We start from the raw sequence: 20,582 nt of genomic DNA on the forward strand, positions 1-20,582 counted from the left end.
CTAGTTCATTTATTCACACTCCAAGGAACAAAGCATGAGGTGACATACATTGCATTTCAGCAATCTTGTACATGAATTCCATATCTATGAGAACTTCACAAAGTTACTCATGACATACTCACAACTTAGTATTTCACCAATAGGCCCTGTTCGGAATGACATAGTGAGTCCGAACTCTGACTTTCTCAAATGAGAATACTAAGGTGTGAAATGGCATGTCTCATTTCAGGATTAAGGTAAGCATGATGCAATTCATACATAGTGACTTCGAGACATAAGAGGTTAAATGGTTTGTTCTTATATTGTCTCTAGAAGTGCACTGGTCAATTCAGTACCTTCGGAAGATACCTAGAAGAACTATAGAGTCCCCAACTCTCAATGCCTCATAACCAGACATCATAGATTCTTCTAACAATCATACTGAGGTCAATAGTCCTTTGACCCTAAGATTGCGAATATATCGTTTTAAGCAAACTACGAAGAGTTTGTTCATGCAAATCTACATTTGTCTCTTCGTAAGTTGTTAAGTTTGTTTATGGACTAAAAGACTAAGGTTTTATCATAAAGCTTCAAACAAAGAAAGAATGAATGAACGTTTCAACTTTATTAATGGATAAGCAATTACAAGCAAGAGTCTTCGTAAGACTATATGACATCAAATGTACATAAATAGACACTACTACTCTTCTTGTGGGCACCATTGACAACAAACTCCCACTTGACTCAAAGAAGATGTGAGTAGTCCTACATGCCTAATCCCTCTCGAAGTTGGTCGAAGACCATGTTCGCTAGGGCCTTGGTGAATGGATATGCCAGAGATCTACTTCACCTCCACGTCTCCGCGTTGCGCGATCTCTCGAATCAAATGGTATTTCCTCTCAATATGCTTAGAGCGCTTATGGCTTCTAGGTTCCTTTGAGTTAGCGACGGCCCCACTATTATCACAATAAAGGGTCATGGGCTCGTCGACGTTTGGAACAACTTCAAAATACTTAAGGAATTTTCTAAGCCATACAGCCTCTTTGGATGCTTCTCAAGCAGCCACATATTCTGCTTCCATTGTGGAGTCAGCAATGCAAGATTGCTTAATACTTCTCCACACAACAGCTCCACCATTAAGGATGAACACAGATCCCGAAGTGGATTTCCTGGAATCCTTATCCGCTTGAAAATCGGCGTCGGTATATCCCGTCATAGTCAGGTCAGTACCTTAGTATGTAAGCATCAAGTTCCTAGTTCTTCGAAGATACTTAAGAACATGCTTAACAGCAATCCAGTGCTCGGGTCCAGGGTTGGATTGGAAACGGCTAACTACGCCAACGGCGAAACATATATCAGGTCTAGTGCAAAGTATAGCATACATGAGGCTTCCTACGGCAGAGGCGTAAGGAATCTTCCTCATGTCTTCAATCTCTTGTGCAGTCTTGGGAGACTGGTCCTTAGAGAGTGAAACTCCATGCCTAAAGGGCGTTTGACCCCTCTTGCAGTCTTGCATCGAGAAGCGATCCATCACCTTATCAATATAAGATGCTTGAGAGAGCGACAGGGTCCAGTTTTTCCTATCTCGAAAGATTTGGATTCCCAGAATGTACGCGGCTTCTCCTAGATCCTTCATATCGAATTACTTTGCTAGCCAGACCTTAACCTCAGATAACTTACCCACGTCATTACCAATGAGTAGTATATCATCGACATATAGTACCAGAAACACAACTTTGCCTTCGTGTATTAACTTGTAAACACAAGGCTCATCTATTGACTGTTCAAAGCCGAAGCTCTTTACAGTTTCATCGAATCTAATATTCCATGACCTAGATGCTTGCTTTAGTCCATAAATGGATTTAAGCAACTCACAAACCTTGGTCTCTTGACCTTTATCCACGAAACCGTCTGGTTGAGCCATGTAAATGCGCTCGTCAAGATTGCCATTCAGAAAGGCTGTCTTGACATCCATTTGCCAGATCTCATAGTCGAGAGCTGCAGCTATGGATAGGAGTATGCGGATGGATTTAAGCATCGCGACTGGCGAGAAGGTTTCTTCATAGTCAATCCCTTCTTGTTGGGTATAACCCTTCGCCACAAGTCGTGCTTTGAACGTCTCGACGTTCCCATCAGGACCCCTTTTCTTCTTGTATATCCACTTACACCCTACGGGTTTAATCCCTTCAGGAAGGTCTACAAGTTTCCAGACTTTGTTGACATACATCGAGTGCATTTCAACTTTCATGGCGTCAAGCCAAAGGTTTGATTCAGAACAAGCCATCGCTTGGCTATAGGAAACAGGGTCATCCATGTCGGAGACGGCTACAAGAGAGTCTCCATAAGACATGTACCTGTCAGGCTTTTGAGTAGCCCTCCCACTACGTCTAAGTACTACTTGACGAGATTCTGATGAGTTAGGTTGTGTTTCAGTTGGGGTAAGAACAGTTCTTACAGATGAGGTAGAAGCTTCCTCACCCAACTTTTCTTCAAGCACAATTTTGCTTCTAGGTTTCGCATCCTTCATAAAGTCCTCCTCAAGGAAACGAGCATTCGTGCTAACGAAAGTCTTATCGTCCTCGGGACTATAGAAAGTAAAACCTTCGGTTTCCTTCGGATATCCTACAAACAGGCACAATTCTGACCTACTAGCCAACTTGCTAGTCTTTTGCCTCAGCACGTGTGCAGGGCAACCCCAAATTCGGATGCGGCCAAGATTCACTTTACGGCCAGTCCATCTCTCATAAGGAGTACCAGGAACCGTTTTAGACGGAACTTGGTTCAGAATGTAGGCGGCTGCTTCGAGGGCATATCCCCAAAAGGAAAGCGGGAGTGATGAGTAACTCATCATCGATCTAACCATCTCCATAAGAGTTCGGTTTCTTCTCTCTGACACTCCGTTTTGTTGAGGTGTGCCAGGTGCGGTAAGCTGAGAAGCGATACCTTCTTCTTTAAGAAAGTCAAAGAACTCTCCAGACATATACACACCACCTCGATCAGATCGAAGGGTTTTGATCACTTTTCCAGTTTGCTTTTCCACTAAAGCCCTAAAGACCTTAAAGGTCTCGGATTTGTGTTTAAGCAAATAGACAAACCCATATCTTGAGTAATCATCAGTGAAGGTAACGAAGTATTCATATCCTCCACGTGCCTGTTGGTTGAGCGGACCACATACATCAGAATGTATTAGTTCCAGCAACTCAGTGGCTCTTCGACCCTTATCGGAGAAAGGTCGCTTAGTCATTTTTCCTTCTATGCAGGATTCACAAGTAGGTAGTGAACCTATTGCAGAGTCTTGGAGTGGACCGTCCCTCACAAGTCTCTTAATCCTATCTAGACTGATATGACCAAGTCTCAAGTGCCAGAGGTATGTTGATTTTGTTAGATCGGAGGATTTAGAAAGTTTGATCCTCTTTGGCTCCCTAATTAGATCATTATCTATTTCGGTGTCTAAAAGAGAAGGTTGAGTGGGATAGATGTAGAAAAGAGCATTCTTCATACATGCATCAGTGACAAAAGAATTATCAGGAAACGAAATACGAATTCCATTCTTAATGAACTTTAAACAATAATCTTGCTCAAGAAGACGAGCAACGGATATTAAGTTCTTACCAAAGGTAGGAACAAAATAAACATTATTCAAGTTTATAGTGCGGTCTTCAAAAGACAATGTCACGGATCCCACAGCCTTCGCAGACACCAGGCTCCCATCACTCCATTTGAAACAGAACTCGCCTTCCTCTAAGCTTTTGGTTTTCTTAAAACCATTCAAGGAACAACAAATATGGTTAGTAGCAGCGGAGTCAAGAATCCACGTTGATACATTATCAGCTACTAAGCATGCTTCAGTAACTAGTACAATGCTATGTTCCTTTGCTTTGAGATAGGCAGTACAATTCTTTTTATCGGCCTTGTGAGGTCTCTTCTTAGTTCCAGAGGCGGAGGCTTTTTGCTCAGTAGCATGTGCCTCTCCTTGATTCCTCTTTCTCTTAGTGAGACCTACAGCAGTGTGAAGTTCCATCATAAGCTTGGTAACAGTGTACTCTAGCTTGTTTATGGAGTAGTTCATCTTGGAGGTATCAAGAGATGCGGGGAGAGTTTCTAAGATCATATCTATGACATTCTTCCCATCAATCTCAGATCCTAGGATTTCCATTCTATTCAGAAAACTAATGATCAGTATCATAAAGTCTCTAACAGGACTCCTAGCCTTCACATGACAGTTCATAAACTGTCGGACTGCTTGTAGCCTTGTTTGACGCCTTTGCCCTCCAAACATCTCAAGGAGATTGTAGAGCATGTCAGCGGTAGTCTCGATGTCACGATGTTGCTCTTTCAGCATATTGTTCATAGATGCCAAGATATAGCACCTCACAATCTCATCGGATCGAAGCCAGGCCGCTAAGGCGTCATTGTCCTCTTGAGTTGAATCATCATTCGTCAGAGGAGGACACGGGGTGGTGAGTACCCATTTGTGCTTGTTAACGGTAGGTATTATGTCGAGGTTACGTTTCGAATCTACGTAGTTTTCGTTTTCGAGTTTGATCGAGGAAAGAAAGATAAAGAGATGGTTGAGAGACATATTGCCTATTAAAGTTGAAACAAGTTTATGATTAGTCTTTGGTTTAGGATTTAAGTTTCATTAAGACTTTTGTAAAATCCAAAGGTGTTATAAACCAAACGATAATTTACTCCCTCAAGAGAAGGCCGCAAAAAATCTCCATTTATAAGTGAATGACACATCATTAATGCTAAGCCAAGATGTCAATACATCTATTTTGACTAGGCACCTTGTAAATTGGTTTGATCACTCACATCCTTTCGCAGAGCCTCAAGGGAGGATACTAGGGATTGAGCCTAAGTGTGCAACCAACTACTTAGTCCAAAAGATCAGCTTTGAAAAACAATCCCCCAAGGGGAGGCCTTGCCATCATTGCATCACTCTCGGACGTAGCTCATTGAGCAATGATCGAAGCAATAACGCCTTGGAGTACTCACATATAAGTGAGGGTCGCAAGAGCGGCTCTTAGTCCCACGTCATTACATCTTTCATTAGTGTTGGGGATCGTGGGTTACAAACAACAAGTATAACCCTCCCACTTAGTTTTTGGAGTTGGTTCATCGACTCTTTTAAGTTCGGAAACAAATTTCCTAGTTAGAGAGCGACAGAGCGGACAACTAGAAGAGAATCCTAGATCGACATGTTCAGAGCAGTATTAGTGCATAAAGGCACAAGGGACATACTCGATCTTTTCCTATTTTCTATTTCGGGAAAGTGCGTGAGGGAAGTGTGAACTTCAACTCACTCGAACACTTGAAAGTTTGAGATTACACATCCTTTTATTTTTCGGCTTGTCTACAAGGAGACCTCCCACTCAAATTTTCAAGAGCATATAGATTTTGAACATATGTGATATAGATATAGTTTTGAAAACATTTTGAAAATTTATTTGATTTGGATGACAAAATATTTTCAAGTTTGAAAGTGAAAACGGTTTTTCAAAATTCAAACTAGTTTTGTAAAGATTCAATTTCAATTAAACTTTCAAAAATCAAAACATTTTAATCTTACACATCATGTTTATAATCATATGAAAAACATTTTTCCTCAAGAAAATTTTCTCATTAGAGTTCTATAACTCATGGTAGTGGGGTTTGAAAATCCGGATTTCTAAAAAACTGGAGTTTCAGACAGCCGCGCACCTCGGAGTAAAATCGCTATATCTGGCGGCTCCGATGTCCTTTTCAGCCGAAACCGGTGGCATTGGACAGAGGACAGACAGAGCTTTAATTTGATTCAAGAATCATTAAATTTAGATTTCTGAGCAGAGAGTTATGCCACTTTTAATGCGGGTTTACTCCAGCTCGAAGAAAAAGAAATAAATTAAAGCTTGGTCCTATTTAGGTGCGAAAAAGAATCAAGTGTAACGGAACGTTTTAAGATGTTGTTTAAAGCTTTTATTTGTGTTTTATTAGCAAGGTAATAACAAGGCATAAAAGAAATAACAACAAGCATAAAACGATTCAAGTAAAAATAAGAAACTAGCAAGTTAACAAAACTAGTCACAAAATTTTACTCGAAAATTCTCAAACCATTAAAACACGTTTTTCAATATAAAAAATTAAAAACTTTTAGAACTGATTCTAATGTGTTTTAACATCATCCCAAACTCATAGAAAATCAACATGGTTTTTAATTTAGAGACAAGAGCAATAAATTAAAAAAAAACTAAGATTACAATTCTAACTTGTCACAAAATTAGTAAACTTTCGAAAACGATTTTCAAACTCATAATTTAAAAACATGCACATGCATTCCTTTGACCATAGCTCTGATACCATTTGTTGGAATCGATCTAGGGTTTGAGAAAATAATTAACGCTTCGTTAAGCGGCGGAATTTTAAAAATTTTCTTTTACAAGTAAAACAGTTTTTACTAACCTAGACAAGTGCAAGTACATGTAATTAAAAACCAATATGAGCTATTAAAGTTACTAACCTTTCTTGAAGCTTGAACCTTGTAGAAGCTTTTGGAAAGTTGCAACGCTCGTCTCCCCTCGCAGCACGTCTCTCTTTCTTTCCTCGGCACCTCGAGCAACCACGAAAGTTTCTATCACTAAATCACTCGAAAAGAAGGAATCAGTGAGTGGGCACTTTGAAACACCACGACTTGAGAACGAGTCTCGAAGTCGTAGAGCTAAAGACTAGGTCGAGTGAGGACCTAGGTGCCAAGACAAGAGAAAACCGAAAATAAACTAGAGAGAGAGAGAAGAGGACTTCGGCCAAGTTCTAGAGAGAGAGTCTCTCAAATTTCTTAAACTTGGATGAATGAAATGTGAGGAATGAGGCTCCTATTTATAGGAGGAGGATTACCTTCAAAAGGTAGTTTCCTCTTTTCCTATTGCCTTGCACGTCCAACATGCCTCATGAAGGCTTAGGATTTGTTTCCTCATTTGATTTCCTCTTAGTTGGCCGAAAATGCACTTTCCTTCTTAAGGAAATTTGTTTCCTCTTTTTCTTTTGGCAAGTATCTTCATACATCAATGCACAAAATAAACTCTCTTTCCCACTATGGCATGAACGAAATTCAGCCTTATTTTCCTTGGGTTGGACGAAATTTGAGCTTCTAGAAGGAGCTTCTAGATGTTTCTTCATTTGTTCATGACAACATAAGAAAAGCCCATTAAGAATTTTCAAGTAAAATTCTATGAAATGAAATTAATCCTCAAGGCCCAATTACACTAATATGGCTGAGTAATATTTATTTCATTTGTCATCATATGACAATGTCAAAAAAAAATTTATTGACATTCTTTTCGTCCTATGTCCAAAAAGACAAAAATACCCTTTTGACAATTTTCGTAAAACTGTCTCGTTCTTGTTTTGACTTAGCTTTCAGTTTAACTATTCCTATCGATGTGATTCGTGACAGTGACCTCATGGACCCAAATGAACAAAGCTTGAGCTAAACACTTGGACTCAAAAGTTCACAAACCTTTTCCAAGTTTAGCTTAATGCCAACTGACTCCACTAAAGAGCTGACACTGAAAATCTCTCGGTTCAAATGAATTTGTTTTCTACTCAAGAATTCGACCTAATTATGATGAGCGGATCCACTGAATATTATCTATGTTTACCCTTCATGAATGTCATCAGCTAGTCGGGATTTACTAAATTACCATTTTACCCTTCTAGCTGTTATTTCCTCAACTCCTTTGTCGCTTGTGAATAAGTTAGAAACAATGTATTGACGAGGAGCTAACAAGTCACATTGTTTCATCCAAAAGAGTCAGGACTCAATTTGGACACTGGCCAGTTCATTTATTCACACTCCAAGGAACAAAGCATGAGGTGACATACATTGCATTTCAGCAATCTTGTACATGAATTCCATATCTATGAGAACTTCACAAAGTTACTCATGACATACTCACAACTTAGTATTTCACCAATAGGCCCTGTTCGGAATGACATAGTGAGTCCGAACTCTGACTTTCTCAAATGAGAATACTAAGGTGTGAAATGGCATGTCTCATTTCAGGATTAAGGTAAGCATGATGCAATTCATACATAGTGACTTCGAGACATAAGAGGTTAAATGGTTTGCTCTTATATTGTCTCTAGAAGTGCACTGGTCAATTCAGTACCTTCGGAAGATACCTAGGAGAACTATAGAGTCCCCAACTCTCAATGCCTCATAACCAGACATCATAGATTCTTCTAACAATCATACTGAGGTCAATAGTCCTTTGACCCTAAGATTGCGAATATATCGTTTTAAGCAAACTACGAAGAGTTTGTTCATGCAAATCTACATTTGTCTCTTCGTAAGTTGTTAAGTTTGTTTATGGACTAAAAGACTAAGGTTTTATCATAAAGCTTCAAACAAAGAAAGAATGAATGAACGTTTCAACTTTATTAATGGATAAGCAATTACAAGCAAGAGTCTTCGTAAGACTATATGACATCAAATGTACATAGATAGACACTACTACTCTTCTTGTGGGCACCATTGACAACACTTACAAGTGTTTGACTCGTGGGAGGAACTGAGGGGAGACGAACTACAGCTTAGAGTGGGGAACAGAGAGTCCGTCACGGCTAAAGCTTTAGGAATAGTTCGACTCCGATTTGGAAATACATATTTGATATTAGATTCAGTTTATTTTATTCCTGGGTTCTGTAGAAACCTAATTTCAGTTTATGAATTACTTAAACAAAATTTTTCTTTATCTGTGAATGAGAAAACTATGAGTGTTTCTTTAGATGGAAGAATAATATGTGATGCCTTATTATATAATGGTTTATATATATTAACTCCTGAAAATAAATGTTCATTTAATGCTGAAATGTTTAAAGTAGCTAAACCCACATCTAATAAGAAAATTAAACTGTCTAGTGATGAACAAACCTATTTATGGCACTTAAGACGAGGCTTTCAAGGCTTGGGCCGTTGAAACACCTTCAAGTGGGAACTCTACCTGTTTGTGAATCCTGTGTTGAAGGAAAAATGACCAAGCGATCTTTTGCTGGAAAAGGATTAAGAGCCATCGAAACTCTGAACTTGTTCACTCTGACGTCTGTGGACCAATGAGTGAAGCTGCGAGAGGCGGTTATGAATACTTCGTCACATTTACTGACGACTATTCTAGATATGGTTTCATTTACCTAATGCAACGAAAATCTGAAACTTTTAGTAAGTTCAAAGAATTTGATGCTTGTGTTGAAAACCAATTGGGTAAGACTATTAAGACCTTTCGATCGGATCGGGGAGGCGAGTTCTTAGACACTGAGTTCACCGATTACTTGCTTGAGCATGGGATTGAGTCGCAATTATCGGCTCCTGGTAACCCTCAATAAAATGGGGTTGCTGAAAGGAGAAATAGAACTCTATTAGACATGGTAAGATCCATGATTAGCTACTCTTCACTTTCAACATCTTTCTGGGGTTATGCATTGAAGACTGCCATGTATATCTTAAATCAAGTTCCTTCAAAATCTGTATCCGAAACATCCAAAGTACTATGGAATGGAGCACCTGAAGGTTTGCGTCACTTCTGTATTTGGGGTTGTCCCGCTCATGTCTTGAAAAAGAAATCGAGCAAGCTGGAACCAAGAACAAACGTTTGTTTCTTTGTTGGTTATCCAGAAGGTACAAAATGAGGTATTTTTTATGATCCTATTGATAGAAAAACATTCGTTTCAACTCATGCTACTTTTCTTGAAGATGATTATGTTAAAAGTCACAAACCTCGAAGTACAATTATACTCGAGGAAACTGTTAGACCAACCCCGAAGACTGACGTCCAAGGGAATCCATCTCCACCTACAATTATTGTGAGAGTGGGAGATGAAGAAGAAAACACAAACGTTGGTCCAAGTGCTACATTGTCTCGTCGTAGTGGGAGGGTCTCTAGAGATCCCGACCGATATCTTGGTTTTGAAGCAAACGTCGTTGCCTTGGATGCGAACGACGACGACCCCATGTCATTTAATGACGCCATGGTCGACTTGGACAAAGAAAAATGGCTAGAAGCCATGGATCTAGAGATAGAGTCTATGCACTCGAACTCAGTCTGGACTCTTGTAGATGCACCCGAACAAATTAGACCGATTAGGTGCAAGTGGATCTATAAGAGGAAGAAATGAGCTGATGGACAAGTCGAAACCTTTAAGGCTAGACTTGTGGCTAAGGGTTTTACCCAAAGAGAAGGAATCGACTACGACGAAACCTTCTCTCCTGTAGCCATGTTTGAATCCATCAGAATTCTTCTAGCCATTGCCGCTCATTACGATTATGAGATTTGGCAAATGGACATAAAGACGGCATTCTTGAATGACTATCTGGAAGAAGAAATCTATATGGCTCAACCAGACGGATTCATACAAAAGGGTCAAGAGCACAAGGTTTGCAAATTATTGAAGTCCATTTATGGACTCAAGCAAGCGTCTAGATCCTGGAACCAAAGGTTTGATGAGGTGATCAAGACCTATGGTTTCGAACAAAACCTTTCTGAGCCTTGTGTTTACAAATACTCAAAGAAAGTAGTTGTTTTCTTAGCCCTTTATGTAGACGATATCCTCCTTATAGGAAGCGATATTAAAGTAATGTCTGACATAAAGGAGTGGCTGGCAAAGCAATTCCAAATGAAAGTTTTGGGGAATGCTGCTTTTGTTCTAGGAATCCAAATCATTCGTGATAGGAAGAACAAACTACCAGCTCTGTCTCAAGGTACTTATATAGATAAGGTACTTTCTCGCTTCTCGATGCAAAATGCCCATGGGGTGTTGTTGCCAATCCGTTCAGGAAAGTTCATGTCGAAAGAGCAGTGTCCTAAGACACCGCAAGAAGTGGAGGATATGAGTCGAATTCCATATGCCTCAGCAGTTGGGAGTCTGATGTATGTCATGTTATGTACTAGACCCGATATATGCTATGCAGTGGGAGTTGTTAGTAGATACCAGTCAAACCCTGGTCAAGAACATTGGGTAGCTGTTAAGCATATCCTAAAATATCTTAAGAGAACTAGAGACATGATGCTTGTATACACAAGTAATGACTTGGTGATACAAGGATACACTGACTCTAATTTTCACGCAGACTGTGACATGTTGAAGTCAACGTCTGGGTCAGTGTTCACTCTCAATGGAGGAGCGATTGTCTGGAGAAGAGTTAAGCAATCTAGTATCGTAGACTCTACTATGGAAGCTGAATATATTGCAGCTTCCGAGGCAGCCAAAGAGGCTGTTTGGCTTAAGAATTTCTTAGCCGAACTGGAGGTAGTTCCTAACATGAACGAGCCTGTGCAACTCCACTGTGATGACACTGGAGCCATCGCAAACTCGAAGGAACCTCGCAGCCATAAGAGAGGAAAGCATATAGAGCAAAAATACCACCTTATAAGAGAAATAGTTAGAAGAGGAGACGTGACAGTCGTGAAGATCTCGACGTTGGACAACATCGCGTATCCAATGACAAAGGGACTATCTGAACATGTGTTCGTGAAACACGTGGAAGGAATGGGCCTTAGATACATGCCATATCTTCTCTAGGTCAAAGTGGAAAATTGTTAGGAATTCTTGCCCACGAGAAGATACTTATGTAAATTCTAGTTGAAATTATTAAGAAAACAAAGTTTGACATTTATTATCTATTTGAATTGAAAGCGTTATTTCTTATTTAATGAGATTTATTAAACATTCATTATTCCATAGCCTCCGTATCTAACTGAGTCACGTGCTGGGCACCTGAGTTCGGGCGGTGTACTAAAACATGGTCGATGACTGATATACGCCTGGAAAACTATATCTAAAGTCATATGTGGAACACATAGGTGAAGGCTGATCACTATGTGGGAGCATTCTACACTTGTGGTAAGTGTACGACTTGGACAGGTCTTGGTGTAGATGTGTCGTTTAAGGACCGTTACGACACACTAACCAAGGCCACTATGATGGTCACAGTGAGACTTGATCTAAATCCTGAAGTGATCATGGACACTGGGTTACGTTACTGAGCTCTTTGACTCATTCGCTAAAAGGCTATTCATGCTAATCACAGCTTATGTCTTGGGAGGTTTTCTTAGAGCATAATTCGAGTGGGAAATGATTTACAGATACGGAATTCAGCCTTCCTGAAAGAAGGTTAATGTTCTCTCACCTAAGGGTTGATTCCAGAGTCGATAGATTGCGCGCACTTTCGAAGTAAGTAACGTTCGAAGGAATCTTTCGCTAGGGAAGCAACAATGCTTAGGGCTGATATGTATCAAGGGAAGTATAACGGAATAAATTGATTTCTCTCGATACGGGTTGAACCTGGAGGATCTTGATCACGAACTGACTATACCAGTGGACACTCGTCACGATGGGTAAATATAATTCTAGTATAAAGGAGAGTTCAGTCTTGGCTTACAAAGTGGAGTATTTGACCAAGATTAAACGAATCGATGGAAAAAGAGAAAGGACTATTTCGTCTTTTTCATCGGATTTGTTAAGCTTCTATTACTAGGTCCATAGTCCCCGATTTGGCTCTGATAAAGGCGGATAAGAACTTTCGTATAATAATGTTTATCAGTATTCATCTCACTTGCTGTAATTATGATTGACAGCGTTAATTCTAAAAAACGGGTATTCGCATAATTAAATAAATATTTATGGTAGAATTGTTTATTTATTGTTTGATCAAGTAAATAAACAATTATTAATTATTTGTTTATTGTTGGACCAAGTAAATTTAATTGGGTTTTAAGCAATTGGGCCTTGCACACATGGAAAAGTCGAAATAGGGTTTATGGCACTAGGATTTGCGCAAATCTCCTTGGCCGTGTGCCATCAAGTTCGAAAATTTTAAAATTGGTATTTATAAATATTTTCTCTTTAGTTGTTTAAATAAAGGAGAGAGAATAATATAAGATATTGTCATATATTCTCTCCTTATTTAAAGGAAAGTATTTAGGAGAATATATGAGAATATATTTAAAGGAAATAATATATTCTCCTTTATTATCTCACTAAATAAAATATTCTCTATTTAAATAGAGAATAATATCCCATAGATATTGATCTGATGGATGAGAGAAAAAGTAGGATTCACTTGTTGAAATCCAATGGCCTAGATTTAATCCACTAGTGTGAAGACAATAAAAGAAAATAAAATATTCTAGAAGATTCCATGAATATCTCCTTTTACTACTATAAATAGGGGTTTATGAGAAGACAAAAATAAGCAATTAATTTGAGAAAAATTCGTGCATCCTAGCCTTCCTTGGCCGTGCACTTATGCGTTTCTTCCCCTCGGAAATCCATTTCCATTCTTAGTAAAATAAGAGCGAGATCTCGAAACACCTAGTTTCGTGATCTAGTGAGATAAAGACTGTGCCCACATATCTTTCTTATTCGTCTCAGAGATTACGTTTCGGAAGACTAAGGTGTCATCCTCGAGTCCTTCATCAAGACGACGCAAGGAGTACGCGATTGGTTTAGGAGCGTTCTGTAGCTGAACCGAAAATTAATGTAAGTATTCGTTTACTCTTATATCGGTTGCTTGACATATATGCTCTCGTATAATTTTAATTAACGTAAATCTAGATCTTGTCATATAATCAATGAATTAATTAGCTCATGATTAGCGTAATTAATTATTTTTCCGCATTAATATGGTTATATGGGGGAATCACCCCAACAACCACGTCTTTGAAGCGAGACAGATCCCACACTTTACGGGCCCACCGACAGCCCCATATAGCGTGGAATACCGTTTCCAGACCTCCAAGACAAAGGGGGCATCGGTTGTCTTGAGTGATTTTTTTTAAAGAGAGCCAACTTCACCGGAATCCAGCCTTTACAAACTCTCCACCCGAAGGTTTTGATTTTAGGCGGTTGTCCGGGAAGTAGATGAGGAAGCCCTTCCGGAAGAGGTCATGACTAGGCGATATCCTCTTTTAACCGAGTACTCCCCGTCGATAGAATAGTGCCACCGAAGCTTGTCGGGGATCCCTCCTTCGCTAATCGGGATGGCAAGAATATCACTCGCTTCCTCACCGTCGAACATAGCTCGGACCAAGGCTTCATTCTACTTCTCATTGTTGTGCTTGAGCTCCGCAACCCACATGTCTATAGGGATAAAGGAGGGATTAGGGACGAGAGAGTTATTGGAGCAAGGAATCCAACGATCGCCCACGACACTCACCGACTCCCCATCCCCAATTTTCCATCTCGTCCCGAAGTTAATGACTTCCTTTCCCCAAACAAGACTACGCCACAAGGAGGAGCTATTCGAGGTACACTTGGCACCGAGGAGATCTCCGTCAGGGTAGTAACAAGCCCGGAAAACCCGCTCGATGAGGTTGCCCGTCTTCCTCACAAGCCTCCACACATTCTTCTCCACGAAAGCATGATTGAAGCGCTCCAAGTCATGGAACCCCAATCCCCCCTCCCATTTGTGAGCCGTAAGTTCGCTCCACTTGCACCAATCGATCTTTTTCTCATTTTCTCGACCCCCCCACCAAAACTTAGCAATAATCCGATGAATATCCTTCACAAGAGTCTTCGGGAGACTAAAACAACTAGCCACATACCCAGGGATGGCTTGGAGGACTGCCTTGATGAGGACTTCCCGACCCGAGTGAGAAAACCAAATCCCCCTCCAAGACTTAATCTTCTCCCAAACCCGATCTCGGATAAAAGAGTATAATTTGCACTTCCTCCGCCCCGAGAAATCGGCAGCCCGAGGTAGCGCTTGTGACATGGCGTGATAGACACCCGAGGCTCTCGGCCACCTCCATTTTCAACTCATCCGGAAAATCACTCCCAAAGTACACGTCGGATTTGGAAAAGTTGACAACTTGACCCGAAGCCACGGAGTAAGTCGAGAGGCACCTCGAAACCTCGTCGCTCTCCTCCAAACACGCCCGGAAGAATATGAGGCTATCATCGGCGAAGAATAAGTGGGAAACCCGAAGATCATCACGACCAAATCTCACCCCTTTAATGAGACCCATCCGTTCCTTTTCCATGAGAAGTCTAGAGAGACCTTCCGCACACAAAAGAAAAAGAAATGGGGAAAAGGGGTCACCTTGGCGGAGGCCTCTTTCCGGTATGAGTGAGCCCCGAATGGTCCCGTTGATGTTAAAAGAGAATCTCACCGACGACACACAACGCATGACTTTCTCCACCCATCTAGGATCGAAGCCCAACTTCCCCATGATTTTCTCTAGGAACGTCCACTCCACACGATCATATGCTTTAGCCATGTCAATTTTCAAGGCGGCGTGATTCCCGTTGCCAAATCGGCCCCTCTTCATCATGGCGTGATTCCAAACCACACCTCGGTCACACGATCCCTCACCACCCCCTAATTTTTTGGTAGAAAAAGGGCTGGAAACCCATCATTCCCGGGGGCTTTAATAGGATTCATCGAGAAGAGGGCAGCTTTCATGTCATCTTTCTCAAAGTGACTTGGAAGGTGTCGATTCATGTCCGGTGTGACTTGGCTCCACCCCAACAAGCGCCCTTTCGACGTTCAACAAACCGGGTCTCGACGAGAGAAAGATCTCCTTGAAGTAGGAAGATATCACCCCCTCGATATCTTTATCACCCTCCCACCAAGCGCCGGATTCATCGTAGAGTCCCCGAATACCATTCCTCCTCCTTCTCGTAGTAGCTTTCCGGTGAAAAAGTCTCGAGTTCTTGTCTACACTCTTCCTCCACTCCAAGTACGATCATATTTCTTAATAGTTATAGAATTTTAGAATAAATTGTGCATTGTTTTAGGCTTTTTTAAGTTTGCTTATGGTTAACAGTTTCATTTTTTAGAAAAACAAGGGATAGACATTATTTTCCATAATAAAATCAATTCAGAGCTGTTTTCACTTAAAAATTGTTATTTTTGAAATCCAAATTATCAATAGGCCACATAAAGATGGACAAACATACAAAATGGGTCCATTAAATATATAGCCTTATTTACAATTTTGATTTGTCATTTAATCAATCTTAAGCAAATTTTTGGTAAATAGTTATGATCAAATATATACCCGCATAAATTAACTGAATTTTTTTTTATCAAAACATTGATTATTTACCTAAAATTTACCTTAAACTTACAAAATATTGATTGTTTACTTAAAATTTACAAAACGTTGGTTAATTACAAATTCTTTTAATTTTAGTTGGCTAGTTTGTTAATTATCCAGCCTTGTCAAACTTCTAATCTTGTACTCTGCCCCCATGAAAAAAATAAATATAAAATTTAATGGAGACCTACGCTGTGAAAAGCTCAATGGGAATCCCACATCGAGTTCCTACACAATTTATTATTGTGGTTTCCAAATTGTGAAACATGCGTGTGACACAATTGCAGGTCATACATACATATCACCATTTTGTATTATGTATGTATATATGCATGTGCATGCACGAGTGGATATACAATAGCTTGTCTCGTTTTGAAGAAATATGATTCTGCAGATGCCTCTTTCTTGTCTCCAACGTGTTAGCGCGTCACTCGTGCGCTGCACAAATTTTGATTTTCTTATTTGGTGGTTAAATATTTCCTCGATCCGAATATCGAGTATATTAAGAAGTTGCTTACGATATGACAAATTTTTAATATTCATGTGATAGTTTGATCCGGGTTTGTGGTAGAGAGACATAGCTTAAACATTATTGGTAATGTGTTTTTGGATCCAAATCTCAACCTTGTAAGCCTAGTAGTTGTAATATCATCTCTTGAGATTAGAGCGTTGAGATTCCTCTTGTCTGTCTCTCTATCTCTCTCCTTTAGCCTCTTGACCCACTATATATACACATAGTTTATGCCAAATGAAAACAAGCAAACTCAAAACCAAATTGAAAATTTCAATTATATTACTAATTCTCTCTCTCTCTCTTCTCCCTCTTGATAAAAAAAAATGGCAGCTTATCATGTTCGATCAAACAGTTTTCCATCAAAGCAACACCCCCTTATCCCTGAATTTGACGAGCAATTGCGAAGATTGAGTTCTTCACAAGAGGCCTCTTCTTCATCGGTCGCCTCAAAACTCGGTAGCCTTCAAGATTTGCATGATTGTGTGGATCGGTTGCTTATGTTGCCGCTTAACCAACAAGCCTTGTCAAAAGAGCAGAATCAGAAATTGGTGGATGAGCTCTTGGACAGATCTCTTAGAATCTTGGATCTGTGTGACACCACCAAAAACGCCTTGACTCAATCTAAGGAATCGGCACAAGAAATCCTCTCTATCATTCGGAGAAGACGAGGTGGCGATCTAACAGCCGAGGTAAAGAAATTCTTGTCATCGAGGAAATTGGCAAAGAAGGCATTCAACAAGGTCAAAAGCAACCTTTCAATTCCAGCTAAAGAAAGTGTTGAGATTGTTAGCATGTTGAGAGAGGTTGAATCAATCACTCTCGCAGTGTTCGAATCCATGTTTTCCTTCATATCCGGCCCAAAGTCACAAAACTCGCTTTTTGCCAAGTTGACAAACTCCAAAAGAGTTGCTTGCGAGGAAGTCAACGAATTTGAAAGCGCAGAAGCTGCACTAAAAGTGCTTGTAAGCCAAAAGACGAGGAAGATAGACAACAAAATCGAAGAGACTGCACAAAACGAGCTTCAAAAATTGAAAATGTGCATTCAAGATCTCGAAGAAGGAGCTGAGAGCCTTTACCGGCGTTTGATTAAAACCAGAGTCTCTCTGCTCAACATTCTCAACCATTAGACTAGAATTTTAGAACATTAGATTGGTTAGATTTTCAGATATACTTGTACAGATCAACACTGAAATGTATATGATTGTATAATCGATTCTATATGAAAGTATTAACAAACTACATTTACATCTTACGCTGTGCCTCTCAAAGATAACAAATTCTCATTCCAGTTCTTAATTTATTTTAATTTTTCAACTCTTTCACAATCAAACATCAGTAACTCAGTCGATCATATTGGCATGAATGTAAAAATTCCCAATGTTTGTAAAATAAAATTAGCTCTCAGCCGTAGCCAAATTGATCGAAGTAAACAACAAACACAAAGAAGCTATAATCTTATTTTAAACTACAAAAGGGGTCCAAGCATTCAAATATTCTTAATACTTTGGCAATTTCAATTCGAGACTTGGCAAAGCCAGAAAATTCAAATAAATAGACAAAAAAAAAAAAAAAAAGACGACAGATTTGTTCAAATAAACTATTTTGTTCACTGTATGAAAATTTTCCTTACAGATTACCTTTTCTAAAACTTGTATACACTTTTTGAGCCCTAGTCCGTCCAAAATATTTTCTGAAATGATAAAGTTACTTACCAAGTGAATGAAAAGTGAAACAAAAAACAATATACTACCTGTTAAAAATTGAAAATAAAATTACCTCTCAATTTATAATGCCATTTATATATGAAATAATTGCTGGTATTGAATTTCTCTGTAGAACATACTAGTATTTAATATTGATTAAAAAAAAGACTAGTATCTAATAGCAAGCTGAGGCTCTCTATTTGCTACACTGGTTTGTCAACAGTAACGACAACAAGCCAAAATAAGTACAGCTTTTATTAATCTATGGGTCAAATGTTTCAAGACTTGTGTGATTCATGTACAAGTTAGTCTTGAAAAATTAATCATATAGTTTTGAGCAATATCTAACTGAGCTTTTTGTATACGATTCAGACAGCGTATCTACAGAATTTCGATTCCTCAATTTGATATCTTTTGCTCTACAAACCGCGTATTTATTCAATTTTCTTTTCAATTTCTATTTTTTAGATCCTGTACATAAAATAATAATGGACGCAATGTTGTTATCAAGGACACGAAATAAGGTCTAAAATGTAGCATTAATAATTTCGTATAGAATGTATATGTTACTGTTGATCTTTACAATATCGAAAACAAAAATTCCTATTTTGAGATCAATATTGATTTCATAGCTAGTAGTTGAGAATGTTGAGCAAAGAAACTCTGCTTTTTATCAAACGCCTATAAATAGTCTCGACTCCTTCTTGGAGATCCTGAATGCACATTTCCAATTTTTGAAGATCGTTTTGTGCGTTCACTTCAATTTGGTTGTCTGATTTCTTGGCCTTTGAACCAGAGAGCAAGTTCAAAGAAGCTTCGACGCTTTCGAATTCGCTGACTTCTTCGCAAACAACTCTTTTTGAGTTCATCAACTTGGACAAAAAAGATTTTTGTGACGACTTTGGGCCGGATATGAAAGAAAACAAGGATTCGAACACTGCGACAGTGATTGATTCAGCCTCTCTCAACATCCCAACAATCTCAACATTTTCTTTGACGGGACTTGGAACGTTGCTTCGGACCTTGTTGAGTGCCTTCTTTGCCAATTTCCTCGATGCCACGAATTTCTTGAGCTCAGCTGCGAGATCGCCACCTCGTCTTCTCCGAATGATTGAGAGGATTTCTTGTGCCGATTCCTTTGATTGAGTCAAGGCGTTCTTGGCGGTGTCGCACAGATCCAAGATTCTAAGAGATCCGTCCAAGAGCTCATCGACGGATTCTCGATTGTGCTCTTTCGACAAGGCTTGTTGGTTAAGCGGCAACAAAAGCAACCGATCCACACAATCGTGCAGATCTTGAAGGCCAGTGAATTTTGATGCGACCGAGGAAGAAGAGGCCTCTTGTGAAGAACTCAATCTTCTGAATTGCTCTTCGAATTCGGGTATAAGAGGGTGTTGAATCGACGGAAATCTGTTAGATCGAGTGTGGTTAGTTGCCATATTGTTATTTTCGTTTTGAGAGGAGAGAAAGTTGTAAGTGGTTAAAATATATTCACAACTTTTGTTTTTGAATTTGGTTGCTTTTCCGCTTTGGCATCAATGATAAATAGTGGTTGAAAACGAGACATATACAAAAGGAATCTAAACCTCATCGACGCACGATTAAGCTCACATGTTTGAGATTTAGATCCAAAAACATAACAGCAATGATGTTTAAGCCATGTCTCCCAACCAACAAGTCCGGATCAGAATCTTCACATTATCAGAAATATTTATCTTTTTGTAACAGTTGGCGCGAATAGCGTTGACACGAAGCCTTCGTTGAAGCCAAGGATGAGGCAATGGCCACATCATACACTGCTTCAATACTAGACAAGCTTTAAATATCCCATTCGTGCACTTACATAATAAATTGTAAAAAGAATTATAAAATAAAATGGGTTCAATCATCCAAGACGGGCTGTGGGGAAAGCGGGAAACTAATAAAAGTACTTGAAATTTATTTTCTATCGCATAAGAATTTTACATATGGCCTTACTAAAAATTGAACTTTCTCTGTACTTTTTATTTAACAGAAAATTAGGAAAATAACTAATTTAAACGTTTGACATTGTTAAATAGTCAACGTTTGGTAAATCTTAGATAAATATATGATTTCAGACATAAATCTTAGGTAAATAGTTAATTCAATTTAGTTGCTACCTGCTTTTTTTTTAACACGAGATTTGTGAAAAGTAAATTGTTTGAAAATTTTAAGACAAAACAATTGAATGTAAATAAGTAATAATATAATACTACTAAAATATTGTTCCCTTCTAAGTTCATCAACGTCAATGGCATGAACTTTTTGTTTACACTTCGAATCCAGTTTCTA

The 20,582-nt window shown here is 39.2% G+C and overlaps 2 protein-coding genes and 1 pseudogene across 2 annotated transcripts; 2 read left to right on the forward strand and 1 right to left on the reverse strand.

Annotated features, from left to right (window-relative positions):
- Positions 1-10,746: 10,746 nt before the first annotated feature.
- Positions 10,747-11,532, forward strand: LOC149389468 (secreted RxLR effector protein 161 pseudogene; annotated as a pseudogene).
- A 5,291-nt stretch (positions 11,533-16,823) lies between these two features.
- Positions 16,824-17,807, forward strand: LOC149389469 (uncharacterized). The gene has a single exon (XM_089624187.1). The coding sequence runs from the start codon at positions 16,890-16,892 to the stop codon at positions 17,691-17,693; it is 804 nt and encodes a 267-aa protein (XP_089480313.1). The 5' UTR covers positions 16,824-16,889; the 3' UTR covers positions 17,694-17,807.
- A 1,078-nt stretch (positions 17,808-18,885) lies between these two features.
- Positions 18,886-19,708, reverse strand: LOC149389470 (uncharacterized). Its single transcript, XM_089624449.1, has one exon. The coding sequence runs from the start codon at positions 19,706-19,708 to the stop codon at positions 18,902-18,904; it is 807 nt and encodes a 268-aa protein (XP_089480575.1). The 3' UTR covers positions 18,886-18,901.
- Positions 19,709-20,582: the final 874 nt, after the last annotated feature.

This window comes from Urtica dioica, chromosome 8 (genome assembly GCF_054948205.1).
Source record: "Urtica dioica subsp. dioica isolate 48M chromosome 8, U.dioica_male_clone48M_v1_H2, whole genome shotgun sequence".
Classification (NCBI taxonomy): Eukaryota; Viridiplantae; Streptophyta; class Magnoliopsida; order Rosales; family Urticaceae; genus Urtica; species Urtica dioica.

What these genes read in the sequence shown, in the direction of transcription:
- LOC149389469 (XM_089624187.1), top strand. Translation starts at nt 16,890, where the DNA reads ATGGCAGCTTATCATGTTCGATCAAACAGTTTTCCATCAAAGCAACAC.
- LOC149389470 (XM_089624449.1), bottom strand. Translation starts at nt 19,708, where the DNA reads ATGGCAACTAACCACACTCGATCTAACAGATTTCCGTCGATTCAACAC.